Below are 18478 nucleotides of genomic sequence, written 5' to 3' on the forward strand. Positions count from 1 at the left end.
ACCCAGTGCCCAGCAAGCTCTTGGGGGCTCCCTGTGTGCGTGGCTAAGTCCCCTCCCCACCAGATAGCATTATAATGAGACCAGCAATGGCTCTGCCTGCTGTTAGCTCCCCAGGCCAGGCACCAGGCACCATGAACCCTAGAGCCCATAGGGCCCAGCCCAGTGCCCGTCCCTCGCCCCACTGGCTCTGTCTGGTACAGACCATCCCTGACCTAGTTTCCCACTTGCAGCGGAGAGGCTTGCGCTAGCTAAGGCATGGAGGTAGCAGTCAGGAGCAGGGCCTGTTGGGTCCCTTCTCTATGTGGCACCAAACATGGGGGTCCGGCTGGGTCCGACATGGAGCCGGGTCTGCCCAGAGATGGCTCTGAGCCTGGAGCAGCCTCCTGGCCATTGCAGAGACCAACCCAGCAATGCCAGCAGGGCTCTGCAAGGAGCACAGGCTACGGGGGTGTGGAGCAGGGGAGCTGGGAACAAATGGGGCCCCCATTTGCAAATGGGGCAGTTACATGGACCCATGTCCCCCGCCCAGGGCAGCTGCACTGTGGTGATGAGGTCAAGGTCTCACCCCTCCCTGGTGAGCTGCTCCTTGTGCAAACACTGCACAGCCCTCCCCCAGGCAGGCTCAGTCCCTGCTGAATGTCTCTTGGCCTTTGCTATGCTCCACCCCAAAAGTGGCTGCATTTCTGTGGCTGCTGCTGCCCTCTGGAGGCTGGGGCTCAGTCTGAGTGAGCTGTGGAGCAGTGCCTGTCCCCTTGGCAGGTGTGCAGATGGCCCCGAGCAGGCCGGAGCACAACCCCTGATTCCGAGCGCAGCAGGGACACAGAGGAGGGCCCTGGCACTGCTGCGACCACCAGAGCTGGGGAGGGGTCTGCGGACATATGTGGTCCACTAAGCTGGCTGTGCCACTCAGGTCCTAGCCCCCTTCTGCCTCCCAGAGCCCTTCTCTGCTCCCCCCTTTCTTAGAGGCCCCTGAGCTGGACTGTGACCCAGGTCTGAGTGCCCTGCTGGGGTTCCCTCCCTGGGTCTCTGGCCTGACCCAGCTGCCCCTGGCCTGGTCCCTTTGGAGCATTTCTCTTCTGTGTCCCCCATCCCCATCGCTTTGGGGGGATCTCCAGCTCCATCTGGGTTCAGATTTCTCTCTAGATCTTCTTTCCGCCATCTCTTTGGGCCTCCCTGGTGCACATGCTCCTGCCTCTGAAGTGCAGCCAGCTGTGGGGTGCAGCACCTGGGAAAAGCAGGAGGGTTGGAGCTGTTATCACTCACAGGGCAGGGCCTGTGCTTGGCTCGGGGGGGCCTTGTGGCATGGTTGGGGTGAGCACTGCTGTCAGCCTGGGAACCCCTGGCCTGGCCCATTGTGCCCCCAGCACGGCCGCCCTCTGCCTGGACCTCGGAGCAGCTCCACCGGACCACCGCTGCATCGGTCTTGCAGTCATCGACAGCCCCTCGGCAGGGGGAGGGGGCCGCGGCTCACACTGGCCAAGGGCACCGCAGGGAACTTGCAGGGCGGGAGTGCTACTCTACTGCGCACGCTGCAGTTTGTGCATTTGTGTGCACGCGTGTGTGCGTGCTTGGCCTTGGGCGTGTGTGAGGGGGAGAGAAGGAGCCAAGATAAGCACTGAATGTACCAGCTGACTGTCAGATACAGTGAAGCACTTGGGTGTATGTGTAGCCATGTATGTGTGCGCACGCACGCATTTGTGTGTGTGGGATGGGGAGATGAGGATCCAGGATAAGCACTGAATGTATCAGCTGACTGACACACTGAAGTACTTGTGTGTGTGTGGGTGGGAGGGGCAGGGGGGATGGGATGTGTAACTGTGTGTGGTTGTGTGTGTAAGGGGAAAAAAAAGACTGGAATAAGCAGTGAATGTACCTGCTGACTATCTGATACAGTGAAGCATGGGGCCGTGGGGGGTGCTGCATGTGTTTGTGTGTGTTCATGCATGTGCATATGTGCGTGCATGCGTGTGTGAGCTGGGGGAGGAGGAGATGCTGGCCAAGTCCTGGCTATGCTGCACCGTGCCCCAGGCTGGGATCAGCACAAACGGCTCCGGCTCCAGGTGCCCCCAACACTGCAGAGGGGAAGAAACACTTGGAACGAACCCCGGGGCTGAGCCAGGGCAGGGCCAGTGCGGTCCTGCAGGCTGGGAGGGAGCAGGGGGGAGTGTGGCTCTGCAGGCCTGGGGTTGGGGGGGTGTGGCATGGGCTATTCATGGGGCAGGGGCACCTTGGTCCTGCTGGGCTGTTGGCAGGGGAGCACTGTTTCCAGCACGCTGGCTGCAGGGGTCTGGAAAGCACATTTCAGCCTTTATCCCTTTGATGCCTCCCCCCATGGCTCATCTTTCTGCAGAGCAAACACGAAGCGCATGGGAAGCCGAAGACCCGCAGTGCACGCACGTGCTTGGACAGTGCAAGTGGGCGGAGGAGCGTGGCACGGGAGGGGGCACAAACAGCAGGGAGGAGGCATGACAGGACACAGCAATGTGGGAGGATCGGCCTTGCAACCCAGACTCCTGGGTCCTGTGGCCACTGCCCTGGCCTCTGGCAGTCAAGGATGGGCGCTGCCTCAGCGCCTGTGCAGCACTGAGCATGTAGAGAGCAGAGAGCACAGCTAACCCCCATGCTGGCCTGTGCCCCCATCTCCATGCAGCCTAGGGGAGCGGGGGACATGCCCAGGGGCTCAGGACAGTCACTGGTAAAGAGGAGCCAGACCCTGGGGGCCCTACCTGCCCCCACCATTGCTGCGTCCCTTTGCCATGGGCTGAGATACCAGTGACGGGTGCCTTGGTTGAGCTGGGGCAGAAAAAGGGTGAACAGGACTAACTGCAGTGATCCCATGGGACATGCCCCTGGCTGGGAAAGACAGGTCAGTGGTGAAGCCAACACCACGTCCAGCTGCAGCAGGAGCTTGTGCCCCAGAGCAGGCCCCTGCCCAGGGACACGGCAGATGGACACCCCCAGGCACAGGCCTGGCACAGCATCCCCCTGCTCACCCCAGCCCACCCCTGCACTGCTGTGTCTCTGGGAGGGGGTGGCCCTGGGTCCAGGTGGGCAGCCAGATGGATGCACTGGACACATGCCGCTCTGTGAAGTAATAAAGGGACGGCCTTTGCACTGCAGCAGCTTGGATCTTTATTTAAGCATGGCGTGTTTGGTGCAGCTGGGAGCTGCAGGGCATGCTCAGAGCTGTTGTGCAGTTCTCTGAGGACATGGGGCTTCTTGGCATCACCCTTCAAACCACCCACAGCCTGCCAGGACCCTGCTGATGGACGGACTAGGACAGCAGCTCACCCCACTGCCCTGCACGACCCTGCCAGGCCCTGGACCTGCCATGCTGGTTCTGGCATCAGTGCAGCCAGCCCCATGCCAACGAGTGCTGGGATCCTGTAGCTTGGACATGGCAGCTATCCTTCTCCCAGCTCTCAAGGGACAGGGGCCAGGCCATGACCAAGGGCAGCTGGGAGACAGCAACCCCCAGTGCCAGGGCCAGGCTGGGGCATTGTGGCTGCTGCTGCCCAAGGACTGCCCTGGGGTCAGCACTGAGGCCTGGGGACAGTGCTCCTGACTGCTGCCCAACTATCTTTCTACCCAGTGCCCTGGCACTGCCTGGCCCGCTGGCCGCGACTCACAGGACAGCACGTGGCGTGCAGCCGGCAGCTCCTGCTGACCGGGCCTCTTTGATGTCCAGTGCTGGCTTGCTCCAGGCTCCAGCCAGAGCCAAACAAAACAGCCGGCAGTCTCAGATTCCCCTCTCCACCACAGGCAGCTCCGGCTCAGCTAGCAGCACCGTCTTGCTTCCCAGCAGCTGTCCCGGGGCAAGGCAGGGCAGAGACAGCAGGTTGGACCCAGCCCACGGCCCCAAAGTGCAACCTGTCCTGCCCTGCAGCTGATGCAGGGTCTGGCTAGTGCTGGGGCATCCTACTGGCCAGCTCCAGGGGGCCCCAGCAAACTCTGCCCAGCACTTGCTCACGCAGCCCCTGCACGGGCGCTCCAGCCTTGCCAGAGCCGGGGCCAGCACAGTGCCAGGTGGCACCACCTGTTTCTGCCCAGCAGCAGACATGGAGGGGAGGCTGGGCCAGGCCTGGTGCTGTCCAAAGCAGCACATCTCCTGCAGAAGGTTGGTGCTAGGGCTGGTGGATGGGATCCCTGCCTCCCGCTCGCTCAGTGCAGGGCTGTCCTGGCCCTGGCTCCCTTCAGCCCTGCTGTCCATGGCTAGTGGCCCAGTTCCAGGGCTCGATCCGGCCCCATGACACCTGTCTATCTGTCCATTAAATTACCACGAGCTCTAAGGCCCACCTGGCTAACTAGTAGCCCATACTGTATGGGGGCTAATGGATGAGTGGAACTAAATTCTTGGGACAACAAAGGCAAAAAAACAGGACAGGAGGGACATGAGGGTCAGTTAAAATGTGTGCTCCTGATGGGGACACTGAGCAGAGCCTCCCAGGCTGCACCCACTGGTCCTCGAAGGCGCCCCGTGACACCTGGGAGCTGGTGGAGAACTCAGGAGTCCTGGCTCCCAGCCTGGGGATGGGGCTCTATGACCTCTCCCTCCTCCAGTCCCAGAGCAGCAAGCAGGACTCGGTTTCAGCGGCCACAGGGACTGTAGCCAGGCCAGCTGGCAGTGCCAGCGCCCCAACTCCCCTCAGCCCAGGCCTTGCTTACAATCTACATGTGCGTGCCTACTACTCCCCCTTCTCCCCTCTTGGCTGGGACAAGAGCCACCTGCAACAGCACACCCGTCCCAGCCTCTCCCCAGGGCCTCCACAGGACCAGGTCAGAGCCAGTGGTGCCAGGACTCAAAGGTGACAAACACTGAAGGTGACAGACGCTAGTATAGCTGTGCTGACCAAGCAGAAGGGCCTGGGTGCCCCCACAGCCTCATAGCCATCGCCCAGGAGCAAAAAGCACGTGCCCTCAATATCGCCCAGCCCTGCTGAGCACATGCATGAACCTGGGGTGCGCTGTGGAGATTTCCCAGGCCCTCTGCATCATTAGACCTCAGGTAGATGGGATCCCATCCCCCTGGGGGCTCCTGTCTGGCACAGGCCACTCTCCTGTCCCCATGGAAAGGTTGCCGAGAGGGGCCAAGCGCATTGCACCAGGGCCAGAGAGCTCGGGGCCCGTGGCTGGAAACCCAGAGACGCAAATTGGTGCAGCGGGGTGGCTCCGGCTCTGCTGTGCAGTGATGGGCACGGCTGGACCAGGCTGTTTGAGTTGTGCCTACCAGATGGGGCTCCTGTGTCTGGCCCTGAGCAGATGGAGGCCACGCCAGCGGGTGGAGGCTTTCCCAGCCACCCCAGGGCCATACCTGGCCATCTCCGCTGGCACAAAGAGGAACAGCGCCTGCACTCACACAGGACAGCGCTGCGGCATCAGCCCCAGCCATTCTCCGAGAGCGAGATTCCCTCCCCTAGGTTATTTGGGGTGGGCGGTTGGAGAGGAAGAGCCGCAGTCCGGGGGCCTCTCTGCAGGTTTATTGGCACTGTGTTGGCCTGCTGGGCACCGGCACTGCCTTCCTGGCCCCGAGCGCAGCCGCAGCTTCCCTGGGAGTTGTCAGTCACTCCCTTCCCAGCCAGAAGGAGCAGCACTAGGGCCCTGGCTGGGATCCAGGCACCTCCACATGTGGTGGGGGGATGTGGAGCCAGCACATTCCCCCGCAAGCTGCACAGGTCAGGGCAGCCGGCCATGCTGGGCCACTGGCTGCGGGGCCCTGTCGACCACACACCGCACCTGGAGGATGGAGCCTGAACTCTTTGGCACTTCACTCTCTCCTCCACTCTCCCATGGCTACCGTGCAGGCTAGAAGCAAAGGGGGACCCCCTGGACCTTCAGCCCCAAGATCGCTGCTGCTCTGCATAAAGGGGAGCTCCCTCAGCAGGTTGCATTAGTAGGTTGTTACCCCCTATGCACACGATGCCTGCATCGCTCCTTATCCAAGCCAGGGCACCCCAGCAGGCCTCCAGCTGTGGGATGTGCTGTGAGCAAGGTGCTGAGCCTCTCCCCAGGCACGGGGGTAAGGATAAGGGGGGGTATCCTGCAGAGATAAAGGATCACAAGAGTGTGGATTGCACAGGACAGAACCAAAGGGCCCACATGGGGCCAAATACTGAGTGGGTGGAAGGGGCAGGACAGAGGGCACAGGGGGAAGGGGGTGCAGAGTCCTTAGCAGTGCTGGGAACATGGAGGGGGGACAGCCTCCATCCCCCACCCTGGGACATGCAGGCCTGGTCCAAGGATCCAGGAGAGCAGCCAGGCCAGGAGATGGGGCCGTGCCCCTGCCCTTCGCATCCCCCCCGTAACCCCAGACCGAGGCAGCAGCTTGCTGCCAGGACGAGTAGCCCTGGGTCCATCCCGCCAGGTTGAGTTTGGTCCAAAAAGGTCCTGGACTGGTTCTTCCTGGGGAGAAGCTGGGGGTGGGGATGCTGTGGCACCAGCTGGGAGGTTGCAGTTGTGTGCAAGGGACGAAGATCGAGGTGAAGCAGGAGCCTACAGAAGGAGATAAAGGCAGGGGGTCAGGGCCAGCAACGAGCTCGAGACAGCAGGGGCAGCGAGCATCTGGCCTCCCGGTTGGTCCTGCGGTCGCCCCACGCAGGGCCACGTGCTGACGTGGTGGGCTCTGCCCTGCAGTCAACATTTCCAGGAAGGAAGCAGCAACGCAGCCTGCCTGGCTGTCAGGCTCCTGTCTGGCTCTCCCACAAACAGCTTTCCCTCTCAGCCTGCCTGCCCCTCCCTCCCACAGCAAACCACAGCCCCCACTGGGAGCCTGATCCGGGCTCGGGGCAGGGCTCCAGGAGGGCACGGAGGTGCGGGGCTGACCCCAGCAACCATCCCAGAGACTCCCTGCACTGGAACAGCAGCTGGGGGAAACACGGTCACGGGCAAACGCTGTCATCTTGGCAGCAAACACATTTTCCACCACAAATCCATCACCTGGAGCAGCCCCAGCCAGCCGAGAGGGGGAGGGGGGTGGAGCCCAGGCCTGGCTCTGGCAGAGGCCAGGAGACTCTGCTGGCTGGCTGCAGTACAGGACTCATGCCACACAGGGCAGATCAGCCCCATCCAGTAGAGGGCAGCAGACACGCACCTGCCTTGGGCACCTGACCCCTGCAGCAGGGTAGCCCTGCCTGCCCCGGGGCATGACAAACCCAGGGGAGCAAGCGGTGACCCCACAGAGGGTCACTGCAGGGGGGAGGTGGCTGTAGCAGGGCCTGTAGCCTCAGGGCAGGTGACAACCCCTCGCTTCCTTCTGGCTCCCAGGGGCCTGGATCGGAGCTGGACCGCTGAGCCCCGCTCTTGGGGTGTCCACTCGATGGCACCGGCCTGGCAAGCTACAGAGTCCCAAGCAGGGCAGGGTGGGAACTGGCTCACCAGGTGCCCCTCCACTGCACAGGGCCACTCACCTCCAGAGTCCCAGGCTGGCCCCGGTTCACCTCTTGCGGAGCCGCCTCATGAAGCAGCAGGTGACGGTGGCAAGGATGGCGATGCCCACGACCAGGGCGCTGACCACACCCACCACCAGCGGCACCAGGAGTGTGTCCATGGCTGCAGGGTGGAGAGAGGTGCTTGTCAGACCCATTGTGGCATTGGGAGGAAGAAGTTAAACACTGGGGGGGAGTAGGGGCAGCCCAGATCATAAAAAATGAAGGTTGGAAAGGACTTCAGGAGGTCACATAGTCCAATCCCCTGCTCAAAGCAGGACCAGCCCCAACTACATCATCCCAGCCAAGGCTTTGTTTAGACAGGACTTAAACACCTCCAAGGGTGGATACTCCACCACCTTTCTGGGGAACCTGTTCCAGTGCTTTCTTACCCTCCTCATGAGGAAGTTTTTCCTAATATCAAACCTCAACCTCCCTTGCTACAACTGGAGCCCATTGCTCCTTGTTGTCATCTGCCGCCACTGGGAACAGTCCAGCTCCACCCAGCCCTGTTGGACTACAGGGGAAAGCGGGTTGGGCAGGGTAGTAGGGGAAGCATGGGGGGTACACTTACTGAGAGTGTAGGGACATGGGGGGACTGGGCAAGGGCAGAGGGGGCACTTACCGAGGGCGTAGGGGTAGACAGTGATGGGGCCTGAGCGGGTAGCGCCCGCCTGGTACCAGCTGCGGTCGGGTAAGCGCACCCAGGCGGTGGCAGTGCAGTGGTAGTGGCCCTGGTCGAGGGGCTGCACGCCGTGAAGCCGCAGGCGATAGCACTGGGGAGCCACCTTGTCCACACTCACATGACCACCCGCCAGCCGTGGGCCCAGCTCGGCCACGCCCTCACGGCTCACAGCAGCTACCAGGCGGACTTGTGGCTCTGCGCCCTCTGCTATGGGCATCGGCTCTGCCCACCAGCTCACGGCCACGTGCACAGGCTGTGGCGACTCCAACGACACGTTGCAGAGCAGCTCGGCTGTGTCCCCACGGTAGATGGCTGGGGCGGGCAGCCACGCATTGGCTGCCAGCACCATGCCTGAAAGGAGAATGAAAGCAGGTGTCAGGGCACCACAAAGGGAGCGCAGGGAGTGGGGCAAGCCTGTCTCCAACAGGGGAGCAGGTCAGGGTGGGTGCGCTGGCTTGGGGGGAGCAGACCCCTCTACCCCAGTCCCAGCCCCTCCAGCAGAAGTAGTGTGGGAAGCAGGAGGGGGCACTGGCACACAGGATCCCAAGTTTGTGGAGATGGGTAGGGCCAAGGGTCTCGTACCTTCAGCCTTCATGTGCACCTTCAGCCCAGGTGACTGGCTCCTGGCCACCTCCTTCAGGAGCACACCGGATGCTCGCACATACACCCGAACCACGCAGCGGTACGTGCCCGCATCATCCGGCTGGGCTGATGCCACCCGCAGCTGATAGGGACCAGGGTTGGGTGCCAGCTTCTGCAGTGCAACGTGGCGCCGGCCCACACGGCGGTTGGCATAGCTCTCCCCTAGCACCATTGTCCCGTCAGGGTCCAGCTGGGCCACCAGGCGCTTGGACCCGCCCTCCTCGCCAACCTCCCAGGCCACGGCATAGGCCACGTGAGGCAGGGCGGGCAGGGCCCCCGAGAGGTTGCACAGCAGCTCCAAGGCATCGCCAGTGGTGAGCCGGACTTCGGCAGGGCTGGCTGACACTTTCAGCTGGCTGGCTGCAGGGAAGCCCGGACAAAGCAGAGAGTGAGACCCCCCCCAGCCAGTGCCATCCCCTGCATGAGCATGCACAAGTGCCCTGCAGCTGCAGAGCCCTCTGCCCACCCACTCCAGGCAGGAAGCAATGGAGAGATCCCTTTCCTGCCCATCAAAAGCAAGCTGGGAACCCACCTGGGAGAGTAGCAGGGGCCACTCAGATGGGGCTGGAGGCGCAGACAAGCTGCCTGCCCCACTGCCCAATTCTTCCTGCCTGTCCCAGTGCCCAAGCCTCCTGGCCCCACCCCAGTACTCACCGATAGGCTGGACGGTGACTTCAGCCAGCACCGCTCGCTTCTCGGCAATGAGCTGCCAGCTGCCATCAGGGTCCTGGATCCACTCGCCGGCTGTGCAGTGGTAGGTGCCGGCGTCCTCAGGCTGCACTTGGCCCAGCACCAGTGTGTACTGCTCGCCACCCAGCTTGGCCAGGGCCAGCTCCCCAGCCTCCAAGCGCCCTGCGAAGGCCTTGCCCGGCTCCATGCTGAAGTCACGCCGTATGCCCACCACCTCCTGCAACGTGTGACGCCCCACAGGTGTGCCCGGGGCTGAGACCCCGAAGGAGACTGAGAGGTGGGTGTGCTCCTGTGTCCTGCTCTGCGCTGTGCAGCTCAGCCGCAGCTCCTGGCTCTCCATCAGGCTCAGCTGGAGTGGGGTGGCACTGGCCATGCGGCCACGGAGTGGGGGCTGGGGCGTGGGGGAGGCGGCTGTGACCCGCAGCGAGTCGGAGATCACTGAGGGGAGTAGAAGTGGGGGTCAGAGGGCAGCTGGGAAGGGGGGAAGCCCCTGGCCTTGCTCCGCCAGCAAGAGTACCCAGGAGTCCTGTCCCCTAGCACCCTGATCTAACCACCAAGCCCCCAGGCCTCCGACAGAGCCAGGGACAGGACCCAGGAGGCCCAACTCTTAGCTTTCCTGCTGCGACTCACAAGACCCTGCTCCCCTCCAGGAACCTGAGAGAGGACCCAGGAGTCTTGACGCCTGCTCACCAGCCCACATCATACACACATGGAAACAGACTGCTCTGGCCTCTCTAAACACTGCTTCCCCTTCCAGAGCCCAGGAAAGAACCCAGGAGTCCAGGATCCTGGGCACTCAATCTAACCCAGGGACAGACTTCCCCTGGAAAGGCCCAAGGAAGTTCCCCAAGAGCCCGGGGTGGCCCCAGGACTAGCTCAGCCACAGGAAAGAGGAACCTGGTCTTCTCCTCTCCAGGGTAAGATCATCCCTGCCACGTCCCAGCAGGCAACCCCCCCAAGCTGCTATCCCTCTGACCCACAGCTGGACTCCCACTATGGCCAGAGTTGGGGCAGAGCATGCCCTGCATTGAGCCCCCCATTGGTCCCTGCAGCCTGTGGCATAGGGGCTCAGCCAGAGGGCTATGGAGGGAGCCCCAGAATGCCCCTGGAGGGGCTGCCCCCTGGCCTCGTGCCCCCCTCCCCCAGCCTGGTGCTAGCTCCCATCCGGCTGCTGTTTGCTTTCAGCACATGACACATCTCTGTGGGGGTGGGGGAGCTGCTGCAGTCATGGGACCAGGATCCATCCCAGGCACCGCCCAGGCAGGAGGTGGGGTAGCTGCCAGCTGAACCCAGTAACAATGACCCCTGGCTGGGGCAGGGATTGTGTGTACAGCACCTGGCACAGAGGAGGTCGTGAACCAGGGGCCTGGGGTGATCCAGGGTCAGCTGTACCAATAACCCACCCAAGACCAGACCTTTGTATGGGTGCAACTGCTGCCTGAATGGAGGTGGCCTCGCCTCACCCTGTGTGGGGAACCGTACCTTTCAGCGCCACCTTGCTACTGTAGCTGCCGTGGTACTGGGAGTCGGTGGAGGGAGTGTAACACTCGTAGATGCCATCATCCTCGGGCTGGAGGTGGGCAATGCGCAGCTCCACGGCGTCCCCACGGAGCCGCTGCATGGCCACATCACCGCTCTGCACGCGGGAGCTGAAGACGGCGTAGGGGAAGGCGGGGTCCTTGGTGCTGATGATGCCGATGGCAATCGTGGGTGCAGCTGAGCGGTACACGGACCACTCGAAGTGCTGCAGTGTGGAGCCCTCATACTCTGTCACGTGGCAGGGGATGGCCACGGCTGTGCCCTCTACCCGCAGCAGGGGCCCTGGCGGCACGTGCACCTCCCGCGCTGTGCTCAGCCCTGCGGAGACAGAGCAGTCAAGCTTGGGGGCACGGGTGGGGCTCTCTGCACCAGGCCGGGGCCACAGACCTCTACAGCCCCCTCCCTGCCTGCAGCTCAACCCCTGCCACGTATCACCTGGGGTTGCTAAACTCCAGCCACGCAGCCCCAGGATCCCAGCCATGCATACCCCTCTCACAGTCACATACACTGCCTGGTCCCAGGTCCTCCCGTGCATTACCCGCCCCCCCATTCCCACATACAGCTCTGGGCCCCACATCCCACCCATGCACAGTGAGGTGGGAACCCAGGAGTCCAGCTCTAGGGATGGCAGGTGTCCCACCCCTGCCGGAGGGGTCTCCACTGCGCTACTGCCCCTGCTCCGCACTGTGAGGGAGCCAGCACTGCCCTGGGAAAGGCAGAGCAGCCCTGAGGCAGCTGTAAAATACAACAGCTTCCAGAAAAGCCCTGGGGCAGGGAGGAGGTGAGGCCCAGGCTGGGCTGTGAGGCACCCTGTGGTCACCTTAGACCTTTCCTTGCGAGCATGTCCTTCTCCTGCTGCACCCTGGGGCAGGGCCAGTCCAGCTGCCCACCCTGTTGCATGCCCGCACCCTGTAGGGGCCCAGGCCCTGAGACGTTAAGGTGGCCCTGCCATCAAAGACAATACTCAGGCCTCCCTGGGACCAGGTCCCTGGGCAGCAGCCGGGAGCAGCAGACCTAGATGGCGCTGCCAGCCTGGGACCCAAGCAGCGGTACCAGCACCCAGGGTCCGGCACCAGTGGGATTACAGGGCCATGCCAGGGCCCCTAGCCCCATGACCCAGCCCAGCCAACCCTCATGTGCAGGGAAACCTGAATGGAGAGAGCCCATCACCACCCCCCATTGCATCTCCAGCTGCCCCCACCCACCGCAGGGCTGTGGCTAAACCCAGGCCCCAGCTCCGCAACGCAGGGGCCCGCAGTACCAGGCCCATGCACCCATTCCCAAGTGCTCCCCTCTTTGCCAGCCCCTGCCCTATGCGACGGGCAGGCGACCCGTGGGCAGCCCACAGAGGCACAAAGGCCCTTTCTCCCCCTGGTTGCACAGCTGGATCACGCTCTCCAATCTGGGTCAGGCCACAGCGGGGGGTGGGGGGCTGGGATGGCGCAGCCTGGCGAGGACAGAGGTCACACATGCTGCTGCTCAGCACGCAGCTCACGCCGTCAGGGTGGCTGCGTGGAGCAAGGGGACATGCCCTGCGCCATGGATCAACCCCCCACCCCCACTTCCATTCAACCCAGAGCTCCCCTGACAGAGAGCACCCAGCGATCCCTGGCCCAGACTGGGCCACTGTAGCACCCACAGCTGCAAAGACTGGGAGGGGCAGCTGGGGGGGCACGGGCAGAGTGCCAGATGGGGGGACACCCCATACCCACTCCCCAGGCACCCCTAGCACCTCTGCTTAACTCTGCCATCCTGGGGAAGTGGGGGGCAACCTTAAAAGTGGGAGTCCCTTGCCTCCAGGACACGGCCAAACCCAAGTTTTTAGAGCCCGTCTCCCTGAATGGGCTTGCAGGGGAAAGGCAGAGGTGTGGGCAAGGCAGGGGACCAGGGAAGTGGGGTGCATGAGCCAGGGGCATTGGGGGACCTCTTGCCTCCCATGTGAGACCATCACAGTGAGATGCAGCTTGCACAGACAGCTCCCTGCGCTGGGCACTGTGGGGGAGGGGGCAGCAGATGGCTGTGGTGGGAAGGGCACAGATGGCGTTGCTGGCAGCGCAGGGGATGTATGGTGGGGGGTGGCATCAGCCTTGTCACTGGCACCTTCCCCCGCGCCATCACCAAGTGGGTGGCAGTGCCCTGGGCTGTTCTCCGGCTGCCGCTGTGGCCCCAGTGCTGGTGTCAAGCACAGCTGAGAGCAGAGGCAGGGAGCAGGCGTGCTGGCTCCAGCTCCCACAGGCACCTGCAATGGCACAGGCTGCAGCAGAGCTGCTTAGGGCTGCAAATCCGGAGCTTACGGGCGGCTGGGCCCAGCGCTCCCCGAGCCGTGCTGGGTCCAGGCTGGTCCAGCCCAGGTGCCAGAGCCTGCCCCGGCCCCAGGCACCGGCCACGGAGCAGGGCCCAGGGAACCAGGGCCCTGAGCGCAATAGAGCACCCGCCACCTCCTTCACCCTGCCCCAGCGTGGCTCTGCCACTAACCCCCCTACCCCTGCCAGGCCTCTGCTCCCCACGGGCACAGGTGGGTTCATGCCCTGCTTTCCCCTGCACCCTTTCAGCCCACTTCCCTGCAGGGAAGGGCACCCTGACCCCAGTGTAGCCACCAGCACATGCCCCTGCCGCAGGAGAGTTATTGCAGACGGAGCAACCTATCTCAGTCCCCCTCCGACATGCATGCACACGCAACAGGGGAGAGAAAGTGCAGAGAAATGGTACAGAGACAGCCAACCCGCCCGCCTGCCCAGCGCCCTGTGCACACTCTCCCCCCTCCACCTGGCTCTCTCCCCAGCTCCAGCTGCCACCTCCCCTTCCTGCCCCACTGGGCTCCAGTCCAGCCAGTGTCCCTGATCCATCTCATACTGGGATGGGGGGGGACAGGCCCGGCCCAAGGACTGCAGAGGAGCTGACAGAGGCCAGGCCCAGAAAGAAGGGGGAGCTGGCCGCCGCCCTGCCCGATTCTTTTTCCATAGTGAGCTCCATTCCCGCCCATCCGTTTCAACACTGCCTGGAGCCAAAAGGCAGGAGTGAGTCACCTTCCTTGGCACAAAACATTGGCTCCAGGGCCAGAAAGCCTTGGCAAAGCCCCACAGCCACCTCCCTCAGCCCCTGGCCCTGAACTAGAGGCAGAGAGGCAAGGGAAGTCCAGGCTCTGGCTGGCATGGGGGTACAGGGAAGGGCAGGGGCAGGGCACAGAGGTTGAAGGTGGGGGGAGGCTGGGGCCTGAGCCACGGGCACAGCAGCTGCCTGCAGCTGGATCTCCAGGGCTGCCGGGTGGCACTGCCCCATGCGGGGGAGGGGGGGGGGGACGACCCTGCTACCCCATGTGGGTCAGCTCTGGGATGTGCCTGGTGGCCTCTCCCTGCCCCCAGTGCCCTCGGGGCACAGCCAGGCCTGGGGGCAGCATAGGGAGACAAGGAGGGGGCACTGGAGCAGTCTGGGGACGGTGGCAGCGGGGCTAGGAGGGTCCAGAAGGGAGGGGGGAACACTGGGGTTACGAGTCAAGGCACCTGCCAGCTTTGCTACACATGCACACCCATGTGGGGGTGTGCACACCTCCCATGCACACCCACCAACCCCCCACAACATTCACACAGAAACACCCACACCATGTGCACACACACGCACACACACACACACACACATGTGCACCTGCACACCCACACACACATACATATGCCTGTATGCCCCCATGCATGCGCACACACACGCACCCGTGCCTCTACACCCCCATGCATGCACGCGCGTACACACACACACACACACACACACACACACGTGTACCTCCCCATGCACTTGCAAGCGTACATATGAAGTGGGTGTACACCCTCATGTGTGTGCACACACACATAAAATGGGGACACCCCCCCAATGCATGCACACACAAACGCGGAGATGCGGGTGTACAACCCATGCATGCACGCGCGCGCGCACACACAGACGCGGGTGCACGCCATGCACGCGCACACACACGTACAGCTGCGCACCCCCATGTACACGCCCCCCCGCACCCCGGAGGCTCCCGCGCTGGCCCGGCCACAGGCGGGAACCCGCGCCCCGGGCCAGGGCCGGGCCGGGCCGAGCTGCACGGGGAGCTCCCGCCCCGCCCCCGGCCCGCAGCGCCCCCGCTCACCGAGCAGCAGCACCAGCAGCATCGGGATGGGGGCCGGGAGCGGGATGGGGGCGCCCCGCGGCAGCGCGTCCCGGGCGGCTCCCATGGCGGCGCGGGCGGCTCCGCTCAGGGAAGCCCCGCCCGGCCCCACAGCCACCGCCACGACCACGGCCCGCCCCGCCCCGCCCCGCCGCAGCCCGGCTCCACCCCCGTCTGCAGCGCCCTGGGCCACCGCGCGGGTCCCGGCCCAGCCCCGCGCGCCCGCGGCGCCCCACACGGGGCCCAGCCCGGCGGCCTGGCACCACCTTCCTCCGGCGTCCAGCACAGCTCCACCATAGCACCCTGCGCACCCACCATCCACCCCGTGTCCAGCACAGCTCCACCATAGCACCCTGCGCACCCACCATCCACCCCGTGTCCAGCACAGCTCCACCATAGCACCCTGCGCACCCACCATCCACCCCGTGTCCAGCACAGCTCCACCATAGCACCCTGCGCACCCAGCATCCACCCCGCGTCCAGCACAGCTCCACCATAGCACCCTGCGCACCCAGCATCCACCCCGCGTCCAGCACAGCTCCACCATAGCACCCTGCGCGCCCAGCATCCACCCCGCGTCCAGCACAGCTCCACCATAGCACCCTGCGCGCCCAGCAACCACCCCGTGTCCAGCACAGCTCCACCATAGCACCCTGCGCACCCACCATCCACCCCGCGTCCAGCACATCTCCACCATAGCACCCTGCGCACCCACCATCCACCCCGCGTCCAGCACAGCTCCACCATAGCACCCTGCGCACCCACCATCCACCCCGTGTCCAGCACAGCTCCACTATAGCACCCTGCGCACCCAGCATCCACCCCGCGTCCAGCACAGCTCCACCATAGCACCCTGCGCACCCACCATCCACCCCGCGTCCAGCACATCTCCACCATAGCACCCTGCGCACCCACCATCCACCCCGCGTCCAGCACAGCTCCACCATAGCACCCTGCGCACCCACCATCCACCCCGTGTCCAGCACAGCTCCACCATAGCACCCTGCGCACCCAGCATCCACCCCGTGTCCAGCACAGCTCCACCATAGCACCCTGCGCACCCACCATCCACCCCGCGTCCAGCACATCTCCACCATAGCACCCTGCGCACCCACCATCCACCCCGCGTCCAGCACAGCTCCACCATAGCACCCTGCGCACCCACCATCCACCCCGTGTCCAGCACAGCTCCACCATAGCACCCTGCGCACCCAGCATCCACCCCGTGTCCAGCACAGCTCCACCATAGCACCCTGCGCACCCAGCATCCACCCCGCGTCCAGCACAGCTCCGCCATAGCACCCTGCGCACCCACCATCCACCCCGCGTCCAGCACAGCTCCGCCATAGCACCCTGCGCACCCACCATCCACCCCGTGTCCAGCACAGCTCCACCATAGCACCCTGCGCGCCCACCATCCACCCCGCGTCCAGCACAGCTCCACCATAGCACCCTGCGCACCCAGCATCCACCCCGCGTCCAGCACAGCTCCACCATAGCACCCTGCGCACCCAGCATCCACCCCGCGTCCAGCACAGCTCCACCATAGCACCCTGCGCACCCAGCATCCACCCCGCGTCCAGCACAGCTCCACCATAGCACCCTGCGCACCCAGCATCCACCCCGCGTCCAGCACAGCTCCACCATAGCACCCTGCGCACCCAGCATCCACCCCGCGTCCAGCACAGCTCCACCATAGCACCCTGCGCACCCAGCATCCACCCCGCGTCCAGCACAGCTCCACCATAGCACCCTGCGCACCCAGCATCCACCCCGCGTCCAGCACAGCTCCACCATAGCACCCTGCGCACCCACCATCCACCCCGCGTCCAGCACAGCTCCACCATAGCACCCTGCGCACCCACCATCCACCCCGCGTCCAGCACAGCTCCACCATAGCACCCTGCGCACCCAGCATCCACCCCGCGTCCAGCACAGCTCCACCATAGCACCCTGCGCACCCAGCATCCACCCCGTGTCCAGCACAGCTCCACCATAGCACCCTGCGCACCCAGCATCCACCCCGTGTCCAGCACAGCTCCACCATAGCACCCTGCGCACCCAGCATCCACCTCGTGTCCAGCACAGCTCCACCATAGCACCCTGCGCACCCAGCATCCACCCCGTGTCCAGCACAGCTCCACCATAGCACCCTGTGCACCCAGCATCCACCCCGTGTCCAGCACAGCTCCACCATAGCACCCTGCGCACCCAGCATCCACCTCGTGTCCAGCACAGCTCCACCATAGCACCCTGCGCACCCAGCATCCACCCCGTGTCCAGCACAGCTCCACCATAGCACCCTGCGCACCCAGCATCCACCCCGCGTCCAGCACAGCTCCACCATAGCACCCTGCGCACCCAGCATCCACCCCGTGTCCAGCACAGCTCCACCATACCACCCTGCGCACCCACCATCCACCCCGCGTCCAGCACAGCTCCACCATAGCACCCTGCGCACCCAGCATCCACCCCGCGTCCAGCACAGCTCCACCATAGCACCCTGCGCACCCAGCATCCACCCCGTGTCCAGCACAGCTCCACCATACCACCCTGCGCACCCACCATCCACCCCGCGTCCAGCACAGCTCCACCATAGCACCCTGCGCACCCACCATCCACCCCGTGTCCAGCACAGCTCCACCATAGCACCCTGCGCACCCAGCATCCACCCCGTGTCCAGCACAGCTCCACCATAGCACCCTGCGCACCCACCATCCACCCCGTGTCCAGCACAGCTCCACCATAGCACCCTGCGCACCCACCATCCACCCCGTGTCCAGCACAGCTCCACCATAGCACCCTGCGCACCCAGCATCCACCCCGTGTCCAGCACAGCTCCACCATAGCACCCTGCACACCCAGCATCCACCCCGTGTCCAGCACAGCTCCACCATAGAAACCTGCACACCCAGCATCCACCCCGTGTCCAGCACAGCTCCACCATAGCACCCTGCGCACCCAGCATCCACCCCGTGTCCAGCACAGCTCCACCATAGCACCTTGCGCACCCAGAATCCAGCCCTGTGTCCAGCACAGCTCCACCATAGCACCCTGCGCACCCAGCATCCACCCTGTGTCCAGAACAGCTCCACCATAGAAACCTGCGCACCCAGCATCCACCCCATGTCCAGCACAGCTCCTCTATAGCACCCTGTGCACCCAGCATCCAGCCCCATGTCCAGCACAGCTCCACTATAGCACCCTGCACACCCAGGGTCCCAGCCCCAGCCGCAGCACAGCACCCCCACTGCACTGCAGACCCAGGGCCCTGGCCTCATCTCCAGCCCAGCACCCTGGGCACCCAGGGGTAGTGGATACCCTGGGTGAGCAATCCTCATGTGGGGTGGCTGTTAAATG

General features: G+C 64.3%; 1 protein-coding gene across 1 annotated transcript; it reads right to left on the reverse strand.

Annotated features, from left to right (window-relative positions):
• Positions 1-5462: 5462 nt before the first annotated feature.
• IGSF8 (immunoglobulin superfamily member 8) lies at positions 5463-15231 on the reverse strand. The gene is made up of 7 exons (XM_059719416.1): positions 15101-15231; positions 10921-11295; positions 9403-9876; positions 8689-9108; positions 8047-8457; positions 7404-7545; positions 5463-6489 (listed from the first exon to the last, which is right to left on the reverse strand). Exons 1-6 carry the CDS (start codon positions 15183-15185, stop codon positions 7430-7432), a joined length of 1881 nt encoding a protein of 626 aa, XP_059575399.1. The 5' UTR covers positions 15186-15231; the 3' UTR covers positions 5463-6489; positions 7404-7429.
• Between the last annotated feature and the right edge of the window lie 3247 nt (positions 15232-18478).

The sequence above is a fragment of the Alligator mississippiensis genome, chromosome 15 (genome assembly GCF_030867095.1).
Source record: "Alligator mississippiensis isolate rAllMis1 chromosome 15, rAllMis1, whole genome shotgun sequence".
NCBI lineage: Eukaryota > Metazoa > Chordata > Crocodylia > Alligatoridae > Alligator > Alligator mississippiensis.

Bases quoted from the DNA above. Each gene is read 5' to 3' on its own strand.
- IGSF8 (XM_059719416.1), bottom strand. From the start codon at position 15,185: ATGGGAGCCGCCCGGGACGCGCTGCCGCGGGGCGCCCCCATCCCGCTC. The intron at 8,458-8,688 runs GTACGAGACCCT...TTCTCCTTTCAG, and splicing joins GGTGCACATGAAGGCTGAAG to GCATGGTGCTGGCAGCCAAT. The intron at 7,546-8,046 runs GTAAGTGCCCCC...TCCACCCTGCAG, and splicing joins TGTCTACCCCTACGCCCTCG to CCATGGACACACTCCTGGTG.